Genomic DNA, 19,813 nt, shown 5'->3' with positions numbered 1-19,813 from the left:
AAGTTGTTAGTGGCCCTTGTTCATGTGTTCGTGACTACTGTGCTATATGGACTGTTCTGTAAAAATCTGAACACTATCTGCTATCTGTTCGTTTGAGTTAGGAACAGAATGGCTGGGGCAGAACCATATTTAGCAGGTGAGCTGCATTAGTATCTAAATTATTAGAAAGTGTCTTCATCTATAATTGTGGCTTTTCCACAGCTAGTAGGTGTTTTCTTGTGTTAACTGGGGTATCAACTGTAAACCTAAGTTATTGTAGGATTTTTTAAAGAGTTGTGAAAACCAGTAGCATTAGGTACTCTACCAACATTGATTCAAAAAAAAAAAAAAAAGCCCTAGTTGAAGAGTTTGTGGTTAACAGGAGTAGAAAAGTGGAGAGTGCGTATTTAAATGCCAACCTGCGGAAGCAAAGGTTAGATGATGGTTTACTTTAGATTGGGATTGTACTAAGTCCTAAAAGGATTGGCTATTTATTTGGTAGCTATCTCATTTGAAAATTCTCAAGGCCAGGAAAAGTTTTACAGGTTCAGATGTTACTTTGTCTTCTTGTTAGGTGCTGTCGAGTTAGTTCCAACCTATAGCAACCCCTTTGTACAACAGAATGAAACACTGCCCAGTCCTGAGCCATCCTCACGATCCTTGTTAAACTTGAGCCCATTGTTGCAGCCACTGTGTCAGTCCATCTTGTTGAGGGTCTTCCTCTTTTTTGCTGACCCTTTACTTTACCAAGCATGATGTTCTCCAGGGACTGCTCCTCCTGATAATACGTCCAAAGTATGTGAGACAAAGTCTCACAGTCCTCACTGTTGAGCATTCTGGCTGTACTTCTTCCAGGATAGATTTGTTTATTCTTTGGGCAGTCCATGGTATATTCAGTGTACTTCGCCAACGCCATAATTCAAGGCATCAGTTCTTCGGTCTTCCTTATTCATTGTCCAGTTTTTGCATGATATGAGGTGATTGAAAACACCATGGCTTGGGTCAGGCACACCTTAGTCTTCAAGGTGACATTTTCACTTTTCAACACTTTAAAGCGGTCTTTTGCAGCAGATTTGCCCAATGCAATGCTTCTTTTGATTTCTTGACTGCTCCTTCCGTGAGTGTTTGATTGTGGATGCAAGTAAAATGAAATCCTTGACAACTTCAGTCTTTTCTCCGTTTATCATAATGTTGCTTATTGGTCCAGTTGTGAGCATTTTTGTTTTCTTTATGTTGAGGTGTAATCCATGCTGAAGGCTGTGGTCTTTGATGAAGATCGAAGACTTTGTCTTGGTGCTATTCAATTTCCATCTTACGGGCTTCCAGTTTCAGTGCAGCTGACCCAGGTAGTTTCAATCAGCACATTATATATTTTGCAATTAAGGGAATGTGACTATAAGCCACAAGCATATTGTGATTTAGGCGGATTATCCTGCAAACATAAAGATCTTAATTTTATTCTGGAGGACAAAGTGCTTTCATAATATGTTGACTGATATTTTAGTCATCTGTAACAATAGTTGAGAGCCATGGCTTGAGAATAAAAGCTCCGTGTTAATTCTTGGGAGTCCAAAAAGAGAAGAGGGTTTTTGCCTTTAGGACTTCATAGTCTGAGGAGGCAGGGTGTGTGCAGCAAAATATAACTAGCGATGCCAAGTACCACTCGTAATGAGGATCTTGGTACTTGCTCTTCCCCTGCTGAAGTACTCTTAAACTGCAGAGAAACCCTCATGGTTGCTGCTCAGTTGGCACCTTCCTTGTAAGATCTTCCCTGACTGTTTATTTAACAGCACACATCCCTCCCCTGCATCGTTTATCCTCCTTCCCTGCTTTATAGTCTCCATAGCACCTATTGGCATCTGAGATAAAGCTTATTTTTCAGTCTCCTCTCACTAGAATGTAAACTATGTGAGGACAGGGAATTTTTTTGTTTACTACTTTATCACCAGGGTATAAAACAGTACCCTGGTATGTGGTATACAGTCACTAAGTAGTATACGAAAGACTGGATAGGCGGAAAAGACGTTTCAGGAAAGAAACTTGGAGGGAACGATAGGATCTAGGCTTGCTTAGCAAGGAGGAAGAAGGCCCGAGGGATCCCAGGTAGGGGGCAAAATCATGAACAATTTACCTGCTATAATCTTAGAACTGATTTCGTTTAAGCACTGTCCACGACTGGTTTAAAACCATTTTTAAGGTATTTTAGTACTATTATTGTACAAGTCAAACTGTTTTAAAAATTACCGTTCCGGCATATTACCTGTGCTGCTGTGCTGTATTGTATCCACACCTCCATTGTGATGTCATCAGGTCACCTCAGGTGAAGGACAGGGCTCTAGCCATCTCATAAATATATGGTTAGATTTTTAATACTTTTGTGTTGCTTCTTTGTGTGAGTTGACACAGGTATGCTTTATTAAGCTTGTTGGTTTTCGGTCACAGGTTGGGAGAAGGTAAAAAATTGTAATGGCCTTACGTTTCAATTGTGAAACTTAGAATTTATAGTGAAACTTAGAATGTATACCCACTATTCAGGTTAAGAGATAGAACATAGAGGCCGCTTGTGGGTCCAATCCCCAGTTTCATCCTACTCAGGTAACTCTTCTGTACTATTCAGACTATTAATAATTTGCTTTTTTTTTTTACCACCTCATCACGTAAACAATGTCTTATTTAGTTTTGAACAACAGAAACAAGCACAAACCTAGCTCTATGGGGGCAATATTTGCTAGCATTAGATGAAGGTGCCCAGGAGAAGATAAGCTGAACAGTCTGGGTCATAGTCTGACTACCGCTTGTAGAGTATGAGAGCCCTGTGTGGAGATGTCAGTGAGGCAAGGTGATGAGTGAGTCCTGGGAAACAAGTCACCACAGTTGGGGCATCCTGGATCTCCTGCAGAAATTACTCAAGAGGTTGTGTGCTTGTTTTCTATTTTCTGCTCTTACACTCACTGTGGTTTACCTCCATCTTTCAAGATAAATGTAGAATCTTCCTGTGGGGTGAGTTGAGTATCCTCAACTAATCTAGACATCAGGATGTGAAAGGGAGAGCAGGAACTTCACTGGGACACAGTCAAGCCAAGCATAGAATTTGGGCATACTATCAGCTTACAAAGGAAGTGGATATCGTAGTTGTGATAGCCCTCAACATGTCTATCTTGAGTCACACACACCTCCAGTCTGGACTGGTTGCACTCTAGTTCTGGTGCTTAGTTCTCATCCTGGGAATACCCTTCTCTCCTTTCTGTGCTGAATTGTCTCTTTGCGTGTGCGTGTGTGTGTGTGTGTGTGTGTGTAGCACATTCTCTAGAAATTCTCATTTAGACACAACAATTGAGAGCTTGCGTGTCTGAAAACGTCTTATTCTACTCATTTGATTGGATAGGTTGGCTAAGTATGGAATCCTAGATTGTAGACTATTTTCCCTCAGAATTTTAAAGGCTTTGTTGCCTTCATTTCCATTTTTCGCCGTTTGGAAATCCAAAGTCAGAAATTCTGATTCCTGATACTTTGCATGTAACTGATTTTTCCTCTGCAAGTCTGTAGAATCTGTCTTCAGCGTATTTCACAACGTTATTCCTTGTAGTTCTATTTTCATCGACACTGGGCCCTTTCAACCAGGAAGTTCAGGTTATTTCTCGGCAACATTTTAAAATTTATTTCCTTGTTGCATTTTCTCCTTTTTTCTCTTGAACTGTTACGTGGAATAGGGCCTTCTGGACTGGCACTGTAATTTGCTTATGTTTTGCTCCGATTTTTATGCCACTTCACTTTTCGGATGATTTCTCTCATTTTATTTTCCAAACTCTATTGAATATTTCATTTTGCTTATACAGCTTTTAACTTCCAAGAACTTTTCCTATAAGTTGCTTTTTTGTTTTAGGCTTACGTGTTAGAGGCTTTCCTCGGATCTTTTGAAACTCTCATCTGTTTGCTCATGATTAAGACTGGAGGAAGAAAACACTGAAAGTTCTGAATAGGTCACTGACATTTGATGACTTGGAGCTTTACTATAGGGTGGTCTGAGTGGGCTGTTTGTTGGGGAATCTCCCATTGTCAGTAGCTTTAGGTATTTTCATATGGACTGTTTAGAGTCCCAGGGAAGTTTTCTTTCTGCCTTGAGAGCAAAGAGTCTGGCAGAATGACGATGCAGGAGATTAATCAGAGTAAGCTCCCTGTTTTTTTATATAGTACGCATGCCTTTAGCTGTGCTTGTTGTTGACCAATACACACACTTCCCCTTTTAATCCTTTCCAGAGAGGACTTCTGCTAGAGTAGGGGAAAGGCAGTCAGCCAGGGTCAGGAAGTGGGACAGGGAATCTAGGAATCTTAAAACTTCTTTTCATGGTTCTCCATATTTTAGCATATATTTTTCTACCATCAGATCTTCATTATATGCTACCTCCTGAAATACTCAAACATTGACCAATTCTTTTTGGTACAGTGACTCTATATTCCTTCCATCTTCTTTTGATGCTTCCTGTGTTATTCAGGAAAGCCTGGTGGCATAGTGGTTAAGTACTACGGCTGCTAACCAAAAGGTCGGCAGTTCGAATCCACCAGGTGCTCCTTGAAAACTATAAGGCAGTCCTGCACTGTCCTATAGGGCCTTTATGAGAATCGACTTGAAAGCAACGGGTTTGTTTTTTTGCGTTATTCAATACTTTGCCCATAGAATTCCTTCAGTATGCAACTCAAGGCTTGTATTTTACTTTCAGCTTGAGAAATACCAAGTGTGTTCTTCTCTATGATTTTCTAACTCCAGATGTTTGCACATTTCATCATAGTACTTTGTCTTTTCAAGCTACACCTTGAAATCTTCTGCTCAGCTCTTTTACTTAATCATTTCTTCCATTCGCTTTAGCTGCTGTATGTTCAAGAACAAGTTTCAGAGTCCCTTTTGACATCCACTTTGGTCTTCCTTTCCTGTCTCTTTAATGACTTTTTGCTTTCTTCATGTATGATGTCCTTGATGTCATCCCACAACTCGTCTGATCTTCAGTCATTAGTACATCAAATTGATTCTTGAGATGGTCTCTTAAATTCAGGTGGCATATACTCCAGGTTGTATGTTGGCTTTCATGGACTTGTTCTGATGTTCTTCAGTTTCAACTTGAACTTCCATAGGAGCAATTGATGGTCTGTTCCACAGTTGGCTCCTGGCCTTGTTCTGCCTGATAACAAGCCTCTCCATCGTCTCTTTTCACAGATGTAGTTGATTTGATTCCTGTGTATTGCATCTGATGAGGTTCACATGTATAGTCGCTGTTTATGTTGTTGAGAAAAGGGATTTGAAATGAATAAGTACTTGGACTTGCAAAATTCCATCATGTGATCTCCAGCATCGTTTCTATCACTGAGGCCATGTTTTCCAACTACCAATCCTTCTTCATTTCCAGCTTTCGCATTCCAATCACCAATAATTATCAATACATTTTAATTAAATATTTGATCAATTTCACACTGCAGAAGTTGGTAAAAATCTTCCATCCTTTCATCTTTGGCATTAGTGGTTGGTACATAAATTTGAATAATAGTCATATTAGCTGGTCTTCCTTATAGACTTAGGAATAATCGATCGTTGACAGCATTGTACTTCAGGATAGATCTTGAAATGTTCTTTTTCATGATGAATGTAATGCCATTCCTCTTCAATTTCTCATTCCGACCATAGTAGACCATATGATTGTCTGATTCAAGATTTCCAATACCAGTCCATTTCGGTTCACTAATGCCTAGGATATCGATCTTTATGCGTTCCATTTCATTTTTGATGACTTCCAGTTTTCCTAGATTCATACTTTATACATTCCATGTTCCTGTTATTAGTGGATGTTACAGCTGTTTCTTCTCATTTTGAGTTGTGCCGTACCAGCAAATGAAGATACTGAAAGGTTTACTCCATCCACTTAATTAAGGTTGACTCTACTTTGAGGAGGCAGCTCTCCCCCAGTCGTATTTTGAGCACCTTCCAACCTGAGGGGTTCGTCTTCTGGCACTATATCAGACAATGTACTGCTGCTATTCATAAGGTTTTCACTGGCCAATTTTTTTTAAAAAGTAGACTACCAGGTCCTCCTTCCTGGTCTTAGTCTGGAAGCTCTGCTGAAACATGTCTATCACGGGTGACCCTGCTGGTATTTGAAATACCAATGGCATAGCTTCCAACATCATAGCAGCACACAAACCACCACATTACAAGAAACTGACAGATGATGGTATTGAAGGAAGAAGTCAAATTTGCACTGAAAGCATTGGCAAAAAACAAGGCTCTGAGAATTGACAGAATACCAATTCAGATGTTTCAACAAACGTATGCAGTGCTGGAGGTACTCATCTATGCCAAGAAATTTGGAAGATAGCTACCTGGCCAACCAACTAGAAGAGATCCATATTTATGCCCATTCCAAAGAAAGATGATCCAACAGAATGCAGAAATTATTGAGCAATATCATTAATATCACATGCAAGTAAAATTTTGCTGAAGAAAATTCAAAAGTGGTTGCAGAAAAGTACATCAACAGAACTGCCAGAAATTTCAAGACAGACTGAGAAGTATACGTGGAATGAGAGAGATCATTACTGATGTCAGGTGGATCTTGGCTGAATGCAGAGAACATCAGGAAGATGTTTACCTGTGTTTTATTGTTTATGCAAGGCATTCGACTGTGTACATCATAACAAATTATGGATAACATTGTGAAGAATGGGAATTCCAGAACACTTAATGGTGCTCACAAGGAACCTGTACATAGATCAAGAGGCAGGCATTCGGCCAAAACAAGGGGATACTGCATGGTTTAAAGTCTGGAAACATGTGGATCAGGCTTGTATCCTTTCACCATATTTATTCAATCTGTATGCTGAACAAATAATCCAAGAAGCTGGACTATATGAAGAAGAACATAGCATCAGGATTGGAGGAAGACTCATTAATAACCTGAGATATGCAGATGACACAACCTTGCTTGCTGAAAGTGAAGAGGACTTGAAGCACTTACTAATGAAGATCAAAGACCACAGCCTTCAGTATGGATTACACCTCGACATAAAGAAAACAAAAATCCTCCCAACTGGACCAATAAGCAACATTATGATAAACGGAGAAAGATTGAAGTTGCCAAGGATTTCATTTTGCATCCACAATCAAACACTCATGGAAGCAGCAGTCAAGAAATCAAAAGAAGCATTGCATTGGGCAAATCTGCTGCAAAAGACCTCTTTAAAGTGTTGAAAAGCAAAAGTGTCACCTTGAAGACTAAGGTGTGCCTGACCCAAGCCATGGTATTTTCATTCACCTCATATGCATATGAAAGCTGGACAATGAATAAGACCAAAGAAGAATCGATGCCTTTGAATTGTTATGTTGGTGAAGAATATTGAATATACCATGGACTGCCAGAAGAACAAACAAATCTATCTTGGAAGAAGTACAACCAGAATGCTCCTTAGAAGCAAGGATTGCAAGACTACGTCTCACATACTTTGGACATATTATCAGGAGGGATCAGTCCCTGGAGAAGGACATCATGCTTGGTAAAGTAGAGGGTCAGCAAAAAAGAATACCCTCAACGAAATGGATTGACGCAGTGGCTGCAACAACGGGCTCAAGCATAGCAACCATTGTGAGGATGGGGCAGGACCAGGCAGTGTTTCCTTCTGTTGTACTCTCTATGAGTCAGAACCAACTTGACGGCAGCTAACAACAATAACATTCTTGTGCAGGGATCAGCAACCTTTTTCTGTAAAAGGCCAAATAGTAAAATTTTTGGCCTTGAAGGCCATATGGTCTGTCAAAACTAAACTCTGCCATTGTATGAAAGCAGCATAGATAGTACAAATGAGCATGGCTGTGTTCTAATAAAGCTTTATTTATAAAAATATGCAGCCCCAAATTTGGCCTACTGACCATAGTTTGCTGACTCCTAGTTTTTTGGTTTTGCTTTTTTAAGCTCTTTGAGATTATAGTTTCACAGAAAGTTGCAAAAATAATAGATCCCGTGTACATCTTACATCACAATTAAAAAAAAAAACAAAAAACCATTGCTGTTGAGTCAATTCCAAGTCACAGTGACCCCTATAGGACAGAGTAGAACTGCCCCATAGGGTTTTCAAGGAATAGCTAGTGGATTCAAACTGCCAACTTTCTGGTTAGCAGCCGAGCTGTTAACCACTGTGCCACCAGGGCTTCTACATCACAATAGTACCATGTTAAAAACCAGGGAATTAACATCAGTACAATATGCATTTATAATTCTATGATATTTTATCATGTGTATAACCACCACCACAATCAGGACACAACTATTCTATCGCTCAAAGATCTTCCTTGTTCTGCCCTGTACAGTCATGAAAACCTTCCTCCTGCCACCATCTCTGATCCTTTGCAATCACTAATTTGTTTTCCATCCTTACAATTTTGTCATTTTGAGAATGTTATACAAATGGAATCACACAATATGTGACCTTCGGAGAGATTGGCTTTCTTTACTCAGCACAATGCCCTTGAGAGCCATCCAGGTTATTTGGTGAATCAACAGTTTGCTCCTTTTTATTGCTGAGAAGTATTTCATGGTATGGATGTACTACAGTTAAGCATTTGCCTATTGAGGGACATTTTGGTTGTTTCAAAGGGATTCTTTTAAAGTTTTAGGAATCAACATATTCCATGTGACAGAGCATATGGTAACAGACACTGTAGAGATGACCTCATTGTCTCCATGTTTGATTCTGCTAAATTGGAATTCTGAAAAAGAAAGTTTCATATTACTTCCTTTTGATTTATCGAGTTGAGCATGTACAGATTAGAACAGCAGTTGGAAGACAGATGACAGAGAACATTTTATATTAGGTTAATAACCTGGGCTTACTCTGCAAGCAAGGGAGGAATGAAGGATACAAGGGGAAGAACATAAAGCCGTGGTTTAGGAAGATTAAACCTCTCTTATAGTCCTCTCTATACGCAAGCTTCCATGTTGATTTAAAAGCTACTGCTGGTTCAGAATGTGATAGGGGGAACGTCGGTTTCCTGGTATTCAACTGAATCATAACTGTTTAAAATTACATTATTTTAAACTCCTTAAATTCATCAAGACTCACTGATTGAAACCAAAGGTCATTGATCCTCCACAGACCTCCAGTTGCTCTGCAGGTTAGTATTAGTATTTATATCTACATTTATCTAAAGGTGTCCTGGTGGCACAGTGGTTAAGCGCTCAGCTGCTAATTGAAAGGTCGGCGGTTCAAACCCACGGTAGCTCTGCAGGAGAAAGAGATGGCAGTATGCTTCAGTAAAGATTACAGCCTTGGAAACCCTATGGGGCAGTTCTACTCTGTCCTATAGGGTCGCTACAAGTCAGAATGGACAGCAACAGGTTTGGTTTGGTTTTTGGTATATTTATCTAAATCTGTATATTTGTAGTGATGGTTGAATGAATAGTCTTAATACTTAAATAGTCTCAGTGTTATGCTTACTAAAAAGCCTTGGTGTCACAGTGGTTAATCGCTCGAGTGCTAACTGAAAGGTCGGTGGTTTCCAACCCACCAGCCACTTCGAAGGAGAAAGACGTTGCAATCTGCTTCTGTAAAGATCATAGCCTTGGAAACCTATGGGGCACTTCTATTCTGTCCTATAGGATCTCTGTGAGTGGAATCGACTCCATGGCAATGGGTTCGGCTTAGTGCCTGTGGTTTTGGAGAAGTCACTTAACCTTGAGCCTCAGTTTCTTCATCTATAAAATAACAATAACGCTGATCACTGTCTCACAGGGTTGCTGTGAGGAGCAAATGAGATAATATAGGAAAAGTTTTCGAAGAACAGGAAAGTACTATACAAAGGTTACTGTAATATTCATAAAAATAATCTGTTATTTAAGAAAAAGAGGCAACTGTTTTATAATTAGGTTGAGTAGATTTTATTAACAAGTGGGAGGTTGGGATATCCTTGCTGAAAAAATTTTAAGACCCAGCTTTACAGTCAGAAGTCCAAAAAACAGGGAAGGCATTTCTCTGTGTTGTGATTGGTTGACCTATGATTGATGTTGTGATCGATATTGCAAAATACCATATTAGCTTCTCTGTCTGGCTTATCATCATCTTCTTGACCCTTAAATATAGAGTTCTCTAAGGATCTCCCCAGTACTTCTCTTTCCATGACCTCTTCGTTGGTAGTAACTTTTGAAGTAAAATGCGTTAATTCTTCAAAGTCTAAATCTGTTTCTTTGGCCCTGCCAGCTGATAAAACTCAACCTCAAGCTTCAAAGCTGAGGTCATTTTTCTTCAGAAGATGGCCCTGCTTTTTGAGTTCCCTGTTTATGTTCACAGCCTACAATTATCTTAGTCCTGCTGATGAAAGTGAGCATAGTCCTTAGGTGTTCTTCTCTCGTTGTCCCCCCAGACCCTTTCCCCACAAATCTAGTCACGTTGCCAGTTCTTTGACCACAGTATCTCCTATTTCCTCTCTCCATTTCAGGCCTACAACATTAGCTTCTTAGCTAAACTCTCCCTCCCCATCTCACCTCCCTTCATTCATCTCTTCCTCACCTCTGTCACATTAATCTTCCTAAGCCACAGCTCTGTTTATATTCTTCCCACTTGTGTCCTTCATAGCCCCTTGCTTGTAGAATAAGTCCAGGTTATTAATTGAATATAAAATGTTCTCTCTGAACTGTCCTCAGATTGCTATTCTAATCTGTACATGCTCAACTCTAGATAAACCGGAAGGAAGTAATATGAAATGAAACTTTTTTTTTCTGAATTCCATAATGTTTTACTTTTCTCATGACACTTTCCTACCATAAAGTTATTTATGTACATGCTTCCTCTCCTTTACTATGCTGTACCCAAGTACGGTTTCTCTCAATATTTCCACAGTCATGCATACAGCAGATACCTAATTATTTATCGAAGGAATGATTGGACCTATAGTAGAAGCTCAACTCTTGTTTGGCCCACACATTCAACAAGCACCTTACCATGGGCCAGGCAGTTTGAGGCACTGGGGATATAGAAGACACAGTCTCAGCCTCTACATTCTACTAGGAATCCCAAAGATGTTACCATTGGGTTATTTGTGACTTTATTCTAAGGTTATACTAAGGTATCAACTTCGTACTTAAGTCTAAAGCAAAGCTACGAGGCGCTTAGTTTAAGAATATAGTAAGTATTAAATCAAATAATTATACTCTGGTTGTCTGAAGAATATGGAATTCACTCGTTTAGTGACATGTGACATTAGGAAATGAAAACACAGGTGAGTTTACAGAGGATCTTCCTAAGAGGAGGAAGTAGTTGGCAGGAAGGGAAAAGCAGGGTGTGAGGATGTCAAACTATAGAGGTCTCTTCCAGTCAGTCATTTCTGCCCTAGCAGGCAATCCTGTGACACTAACATAATGTGCTCTTGAATCTTCTGCAGATGGCAATCAGAAACTATTTCCCTGTGAAGTCTGTGAAAGACGCTTTGCAGCAGATGTTCTGGTAAACATAGACGTTTTGTGGACGTTTTTCATTGGAGTTAAATGAACTGGAAAGTCAGTAAGGAGGCAGCGGCGGCAAAGATTAAAGACAGATGTGGAGGGAAAGCAAGGGAAGGGGAAAAGTGCATAACCTATGGCTGGTAGGCCCAGCAGACACGGAAGCAGATTGATGCCACCTCATTCAAAAGAATGCTGATTAAACACGGTCCTCTTACTAAAAGGAGGCCAGATGGTAGTGTCTTGGCACAGCCAATGGTCCCTTAAGAGGTTTTGGCTCTTTGGCCTTTCATATAAGCATTCTGACTCATAGTGAGCAATGTCAAGGCCAAAGCACAGGGAAATTAATGAGTCAAGAGAGATGAGCATTGGGTTTTGGGTATCTGGAAATTTGGCATTTAGCCGCAACTTGGTCACTAATTTTCACAAGTCCTTTAGCCTTCCCCTGTTTTCTGTTCTGCCATGTATAAAGGCAGATACCTCCCATTTCAGGGTTTTGATACAATTTGAACAAAAAAATACATGAATACAAGACCTTTTCTGAGGTCTAATTGTTACCCAGATTCAAGCTTGCTACATTGCTGCATGTCAAGTCCCCTGATAGATGGCTATAATGTGGAAGTAGAAGTTTGATTTATTTCAGTGTTAGAGAATAAAACATGTATTAGGCCTCAACAAAATAAAGAGATTCCCAGGGAAGATGATAAAGTCTAAGATGATAATCAATTTTTAGTTGAGATATTTTAGATCAGAAGACTTACGTTGACTTAAGGAATTTTGACTATTAGCCTTACCTTAGAACGTTGAGACAGTGCTGGAAGATGAGTCCCTCAGGTTGGAAGGCACTCAAACGATGACTGGGGAAGAGCTGCTTCCTCAAAGTAGAGTCGACCTTAATGATGTGGATAGAGTCAAGCTTTTGGGATCTTCATTTGCTGAGGTGGCACAACTGAAAATGAGAAGAAACAGCTGCAAACATCCGTTAATAATCAGAACACGGAATGTACAAAGTTTGGATCTAGGAAAATTGGAAATCATCAAAAATGAAATGGAATGCATAAATGTCAATATCCTAGGCATTAGTGAGTTGAAATGGACTGGTATTGGGCATTTTGAATCAGACAATCATATGGTCTACTATGCTGGGAATGACAAATTGAAGAGGAATGGCGTTGTGTTCATTGTCAAAAAGAGCATTTCAAGATCTATCCTGAAATACAGTACTGTCAGTGATAGGACAATATCCATACGCCTACAAGGAAGACCAGTTAATACGACTGTTATTCAAATTTACACACCAACCACTAAGGCACAGATGAAGAAATTGAAGATTTTTACCAACTTCTGCAGTCTGAAATTGATCAAATATGCAATCAAGATAATTGATAATTACTGGTGATTGGAATGTCAAAGTTGGAAAGGAAGAAGGATTGGTAGTTAGAAAATATGGCCTTAGTGATAGAAATGATGCCAGAGATGGCATGATAGAATTTTGCAAGACCCAACAATTTCTTCATTACAAATACCTTTTTTCAACAACATAAACGGTGACTATACATGTGGACCTCGCCAGATGGAATACACAGGAATCAAATGGACTACATCTGTGGAAGGAGAGGATGGAAAAGCTCAATATTATCAGTCAGAACAAGGCCAGGGGCTGACTGTGAACAGATCATCAGTTGCTCATATGCAAGTTCAAGTTGAAGAAAGTTAAAACAAGTCCACAAGAGCCAAAGTACGACCTTGAATATATCCCGCCTGAATTTAAAGACCATCTCAAGAACAGATTTGATGCATTGAGCACTAATGACCAAAGACCAGACAAACTGTGGAATGACATCAAGGACATCACACATTAAGAAAGCAAGAGGTCATTAAAAAGTCAGGAAAGAAAGACCAAAATGGATGTCAGAAGAGACTTTGAAACTTGCTCTTGAACATCGAGTAGCTAAAGTGAAAGGAAGAAATGAGGGAGAAGATTTTAAAGGGCAGCTCAAGAAGACAAAGTAAAGTTTTATAATGAAATGTGCAAAAACCTGGAGTTAGAAAACCAAAAGGAAAGAACATGCTCAGCATTTCTCAAGCTGAAAGAACTGAAGAAAAAATTCAAGCCTCGAGTTGCAATATTGAAGGGCTTATGGGGAAAATATCAAACAATGCAGGAAGCATCAAAAAAGATGGAAGGAATACACAGAATCACTATTCCAAAAAGAACCGGTCAGCATTCAACAATTTCAGGAGGTAGCATATGATCAAGAACTGATGGTACCTAAAAGAAGAAGTCCAAGCTGCATTGAAGGCACTGGGGAAAAACAAGGCTCCAGGAATTGATGGACTATCAATTGAGATGTTTCGACAAACGGATACAGTGCTAGAAGCGCTCACTTGTCTATGCCAAGGAATTTGGAAGATGGCTGCCTGGCCAACTACCTGGAAGAGATTCATATTTGTACCCATTCCAAAGGTGATCCAACAGAATGTGAAAATTATCAAACAATATCTTTGAAATCACCACAAATAAAATTTTGCTGAAGATCATTCAAAAGTGGTTGCAGCAGAATTTCAACAGGGATCTACCAGAAATTCAAGCTGGTTTCAGAAGAGGATGTGGAACAAAGGATATCACTGCTGATGTCAGATGGATACTGGCTGAAAGCATAAAATACCAGAAAGATGTTTACTTGTGTTTTATTAACTATGCAAAGGCATTTGACTGTGTGGATCATAACAAATTATGGATAACATTGCAAAGAATGGGAATTCCAGAACACAACACTTAATTGTGCTCATGCAGAACCTGTACAAGAGGCAGTCATTCCAAAAGAACAAGGGGATACTGCATGGTTTAAAGTCAGGAAAGGTGTGCATCAGGGTTGTATCCTTTCACCATACTCAGTCTATATGCTGAGCAAATAATCCAAGATACTGGACTGTAAAAAAAAGAATATGGCATCAGGATTGGAAAAAGACTCATAACAACCTGAAATACGCAGGTGACACAACCTTGCTTGCTGAAAGTGAAGAGGACTTGAAGCATTTACTGATGAACATCAAAGACCACAGCCTTTGGTATGGATTACACCTCAATTTAAAGAAACAAAAATCCTCACAGCTGGACCAATAAGTAACATCATGATAAATGGAAAAAATATTGAAGTTGTCAAGGATTTCATTTTACTTGGATCAACAATCAATGCCCATGGAAGCGGCAGTCAAGAAATCAAATGACACATTGAAAAATGTTCTGCATCCCACTTGGGTAAGTGGCGTCTGGGGTCTTAAAAGCTTGCAAGCGGCCATCTAAGTTGCATCAATTGGTCCCAACCCACCTGGAGCAAAGGAGAATGAAGAACACCAAAGACACAAGGAGAATATTAGCCAAAGAGACAAAAGGGCCACGTAAACCAGAGACTCCATCAGCCTGAAACCAGAAAGACTAGCTGGTGCCCCGTTACCACCAAAGATGCCCTGACGGAACACAACAGAGAGTCTTTGATGGAGCAGGAGAAAAGTGTGGAGCAGAACTCAAATTCACGTAAAAAGACCAGACTTAATGGTCTGACTGAGACTGGAGGAACCCCCGAAGCCATGGCCCCCAGATGTTCTGTTAACTGAGAACTAAAACCATTCCCAAAGCCCACTCTTCAGACAAAGATTAGACTGGACTATAAAACATAAAATAATACTTGGGAAGAGCATGCTTCTTAGTTCAAGCAGATACACAAGACCAAAAGGGCAGCCCCTGTCTGGAGGTAGGATGGGAGGGCAGGAAGGGACAGGAGCTGGTTGGATGGACACGGGAAGCCTGGGGTGGAAAGGGGGAGTGTGCTGTCACGTTATAGGGATTGTAGCTAGTATCACATAACAATACATGTGTGAATTTTTGTATGAGAAATTAACTTGAGCTGTAAACTTTCACCTAAAGCACAATTAAAAAAAAGAAAAGAGTAAATTAGAAAAAGAAATGACAGATTGCATTGGGCAAATCTGCTGCTGAAGATCTCTTTAAAGTGTTAAAAAGCAAAGATGTCACTTTAAGGACTAAGATACGCCTGACCCAAGCCATGATGTTTTCAGTTGCCTCATATGCATGTTAAAGCTGTACAATGAATAAGGAAGATCAAAGAAGAATTGATGCCTTTGAATTATGGTGCTGGTGAAGAATATTGAATATATCATGGACTTCCAGAAGAACAAACAAATATGTCTTGGAAGGACAGCCAAAAGGCTCATTAGAAGCAAGGATGGCAAGACTTCATCTCACATACTTTGGACATGTTATCAGGAGAGACCAGTCCCTGGAGAAGAATGTCATGCTTGGTAGAGTGTCAGTGAAAGAGAGGAAGACCCTCAATGACGTGAATTGACACAGTGGCTGCAACAATGGGTTCAAGCATAACAACAATTGTGAGGATGGTGCAGGACCAGGCAGTGTTTCGTTCTGTTGTATATATAGCCTCTATGAGTCGGAACCAACTCGATGGCACCTAACATCAACAACAACAGCCTTACTGTAATTATGGCAAAGACTGCAAAATGAGGTTGTAGGTTTTTATTTCCTTGGGGAATTTGAAAAACGAAATAATCTGATCATCTAATTAAATGAGGTTAGTGCTTCCTGAAGCTGGAGGAGGAGTTCGCAGGCTTTTTGTGCCCTGGTATCCACCAATGTGCTGCCTTTAATAAGCTGTCTTTGCTTTTGTCAGCCCTGGGGCTGCACCCCCTTAGAATGGGTTTGAGACCTAGGAGGTACCATCTGAAGAAGAATCACTAAATGTCAAGGGTGTCTTACATATTCTTGAGTTCCACTTCCTAGGCCTATTTCTAGCCAAGAGAGTGTTTGATCAAGTGATCTGATATCTCTCTGTCCTATAGTTTAAATGATAGGGTTTGTTATTAGCCAGGTGCAGTGATTTTTATAGAGCCTGTGTTTTATTGGGTCAGGACAAAGTAACCGTGTAAATGATAGCTATTATCTGTTTCAGACCCACCAGGGAAGAGTATCCAGATTGGAAAGCAGAGATATTGATATAATCCCATACTGGCATACTAACAGAATTTAGAAAGGGATACACGTAAATCCATGTGTTGGCTCCCCAGTTTTTGTACTAGAAATGCTGTGTACTTAAAGGACTACTGACTGGAGTAAAGAGAGCACTGCCCAAGTGGTAGAGTTAAATATACAAAGCCAAATTTTAAGTAAGACTCTTTACTGTAGAGGCCTTTCATTGTCCTTGCCCAAACACAAAATCGAGTGATACGTAACATGCATGAGGAAAGCCAAATGGATTTGCTCTGCTGGGACTTGAGAGTTAGAGAATGAAGTTGAAGTAGGCTCTGCAGGTGCAACCCTGCCACTGGGCAGTGGAGGCCATGTCAGTAGACCTGTACATTAAAAACCTTGTGATTGTGCATTTTTAAAATACCAACCCCTACTTACCTTTTCTAGGAAAGGCACGGACCAATATGTAGAAAACTCTTCAACAAGAAGCGTAAACCTTTCAATTCCCTGAAGCAAAGATTACAGGGCACTGACATCCCTACTGTGAGGAAGGTTCTTCAATCCAAGGTACTATTTCTGTCTTCCTTGTTCTTGTCAAGTTTTTAAGTACATTAAAGCCTGTTTCTAGGCTCTCTGTTTGGTATCATTATTGTTTGATAGTGAAATATAACATCATATAAGTATAATCCACCTTTACTGTTTTCTTTATAATCTTGCACACTTATATTTCCAAATGTATTTCAAATACTTTTTAGGCCTTGCAAAAAAGAGTCTTGTTTATATTGTCATTAAACCAAAAACCAAACCTGTTGCCGTTGAGTCTATTCTGACTAATAGCAACCCTATAGGACAGAGTAGAACTGCCCAATAGGATTTCCAAGGAGTTACAGGTGGATTCGAACTGCCAACCTTTTGGTTAGCAGCCAAGCACTTAACCGCTGTGCTACCAGGGCTCCATATTGTTATTAGAGTGTCACTAAATCTAGCAATTAACTTGCAGGAAGGTCACTTTTCATCTTACATTTAAGTCTTCCTTGGCAGTTTTGTAATTTTCTTTGTTTTTCTGATGTTTAATTTTCCCTTGATTACTGTGACTTGCAAATTTTTTATTGCTGTATTTTCCAAACCTCTTAAAGTATTTCTTTTGAAAAACAAATTTTCCCTTCTCTCCAAATTTCACAGTCCTGTTTCCTGTAAATTCAAATCCAAGCTTAAAAAAAAAAAAAAAAAACTAATGAAGAGGTGTATAGTCTAGGTTAGTATCGTTTGTTGGTTTTATTTCTTTACAGTCCCAACCTGTGAAGAAGTCTAACTGGAGACAACAACATGAAGACTTCATTAATGCCATTCGATCAGCAAAGCAGTGTACATTAGCCATTAAAGAAGGTCGGCCTCTCCCACCTCCACCCCCTCCGTCCATCAACCCAGGTGTGTGGCCATTTTGCTTTGCTTTTGACACTTTACTCTTAACCGATTGAGGCTATGCTTGACTTTGGGCCAAATCATCATGCCTGCTTTCCTCTTATGCACTCTAAAATCTACAATGACCATTGTATAAGAGCAATTTTATCATAAAATTTATCTTATCCTAACTTCTTTTAATTCTGCATAAAGATTCTGTGTTTCCTTTGAATTCTGCCTCACAATGAGACTGTAAATCTCAGAGAACACTCCTGTACCCAGTGCTGTGCATTACATAACTCGAGGGGAGGGACACAATTCACATCATATTTTTATGGGGACGGAGCTTTCTAAGCAGTTCTACAGTAGCTCTGTAGGGTCAGATACTCACGGCTTTTTTTTTTTTTTTAGGTAAAATTTACATAACATAAAATTTACTGTTTTAAATATTTTAAGGTATTAATTCAATAGCCTTTTTTACCCCAAATTCTTCACTTTGAAAAATTTCAAGCCTACAAAAAAGCGAGAGCAATAGTACAGTGAACACTCATATGCTTTCTACCGAAATTCAAGAATTGTTGACATTGTTGCTGTATTTTCTGCCTTTTTCTCTCTATTTTTAGAAGAACCACTTTAAAAGTAAGTTGTAGCCATCATAACGTTTTACCCTGAATTGTTTCAGTCTGTATACCTTAAGCATAAGTATATTTTCTTGCAAACCACAATATTATCATCACACTTAATAGATAGGTCCATATACATATCTTCTCAGTTAAGAATGACTTTTGAACATGTATAGAACACTCCAGCCAGCAACAGCAGAACGCACATTCTTCTCCAATGTACATGCATCATTCTTCGGAATAGAACATGCATTAGATCACAAAATAAGTCTCAATAAACTTACAAAGACTGAAATCATACAAAGTATACTCCCCAACCACAATGGAATGAAACTAGAATTCAATAACAGAAGAAAAAGTGGAAAATTCACAAATATGTGAAATTAATACACTAGTAAATAACCAATAAGTCAAAGAAGAAATCACAAGAGAAATTAGGAAATACTTAGAGAAGAATGAATATAAAAACACAACATACCAAAACTTACAGATGCAGTGAAGGCAGTGCTCAGGGAGAATTTTATAGCTATAAATGCCTACATTAAAGAAGAAGAAAGATCTCAAATCAATAACCTAACTTTACACCTTGAACTAGAAAAAGAAGAGCAAACTAAACCCAAAACTAGTGAAAGGAAGGAAATAAGATTGAGAGTCCAGGAAAAAGCCCATAGATCTATGGCCAATTGATTTTAGACAAGGATGCCAAGTCCACCAGTGGAGAAAGAATAGACTCTTCAACAAACAGTGGTGGGGTTTCCACATGCAGAAGAATAAAGTTGGACCCCTACCTCACACCATATATGAAAATTAACTCAAAATACAACAATAAACTAAATATAAGACCTAAAACTGTAAAACACGTAGAAGAAAACATAGAGGTAAATCTTTAGGACCTTATATTTGGCAATGGATTCTTATATATGACAGCAAAGGCACAAGCAACAAAAGAAAAAAATACATCAATTTGGACTTCATCAAAATTAAAAACTTTCATGCATCAAAGAACATTATCAAGAAAGTGAAAAGACAACCTATAGAATATTTGGAAATCATATATCTAATAGGGGTTTAATATTCAGTATATGTAAAGAACTTATTACTATAACTCAACAACAGCAACAAAAAAAGACAGCCTAATTAAAATATGGACAAAGGACTTGAATAACCATTTCTCCAAAGAAGATATACAAATGGCCAATGAATTCATGAGAAGATGCTCAACATCATTCATCATTGTTGCTGAGTGCTGTCAAGTCAATTCTGACTCATAGTGACCTCATATGACAGAACTACTGCATAGGGTTTTCCTGGGTGTAATCTTTATGAAAACAGGT

General features: G+C 39.1%; 1 protein-coding gene across 1 annotated transcript in view; it reads left to right on the top strand.

Moving 5' to 3' along the window:
• Window positions 1-4,120: 4,120 nt before the first annotated feature.
• ZC2HC1B (zinc finger C2HC-type containing 1B) overlaps window positions 4,121-19,813 on the top strand; it is a 43,711-nt gene continuing 28,018 nt past the window's right edge. The window contains exons 1-4 of the mRNA XM_004368967.2: window positions 4,121-4,145; window positions 11,393-11,454; window positions 16,903-17,022; window positions 17,745-17,883. Of these exons, the coding sequence (XP_004369024.1) occupies window positions 4,121-4,145; window positions 11,393-11,454; window positions 16,903-17,022; window positions 17,745-17,883 (346 nt within the window). The remainder of the gene's footprint in view (window positions 4,146-11,392; window positions 11,455-16,902; window positions 17,023-17,744; window positions 17,884-19,813) is intronic.

The sequence above is a fragment of the Trichechus manatus genome, unplaced genomic scaffold (assembly GCF_000243295.1).
Source record: "Trichechus manatus latirostris isolate Lorelei unplaced genomic scaffold, TriManLat1.0 scaffold00002, whole genome shotgun sequence".
Taxonomy (NCBI): domain Eukaryota; kingdom Metazoa; phylum Chordata; class Mammalia; order Sirenia; family Trichechidae; genus Trichechus; species Trichechus manatus.
This window is presented reverse-complemented; position numbering and strand designations above follow the sequence as displayed.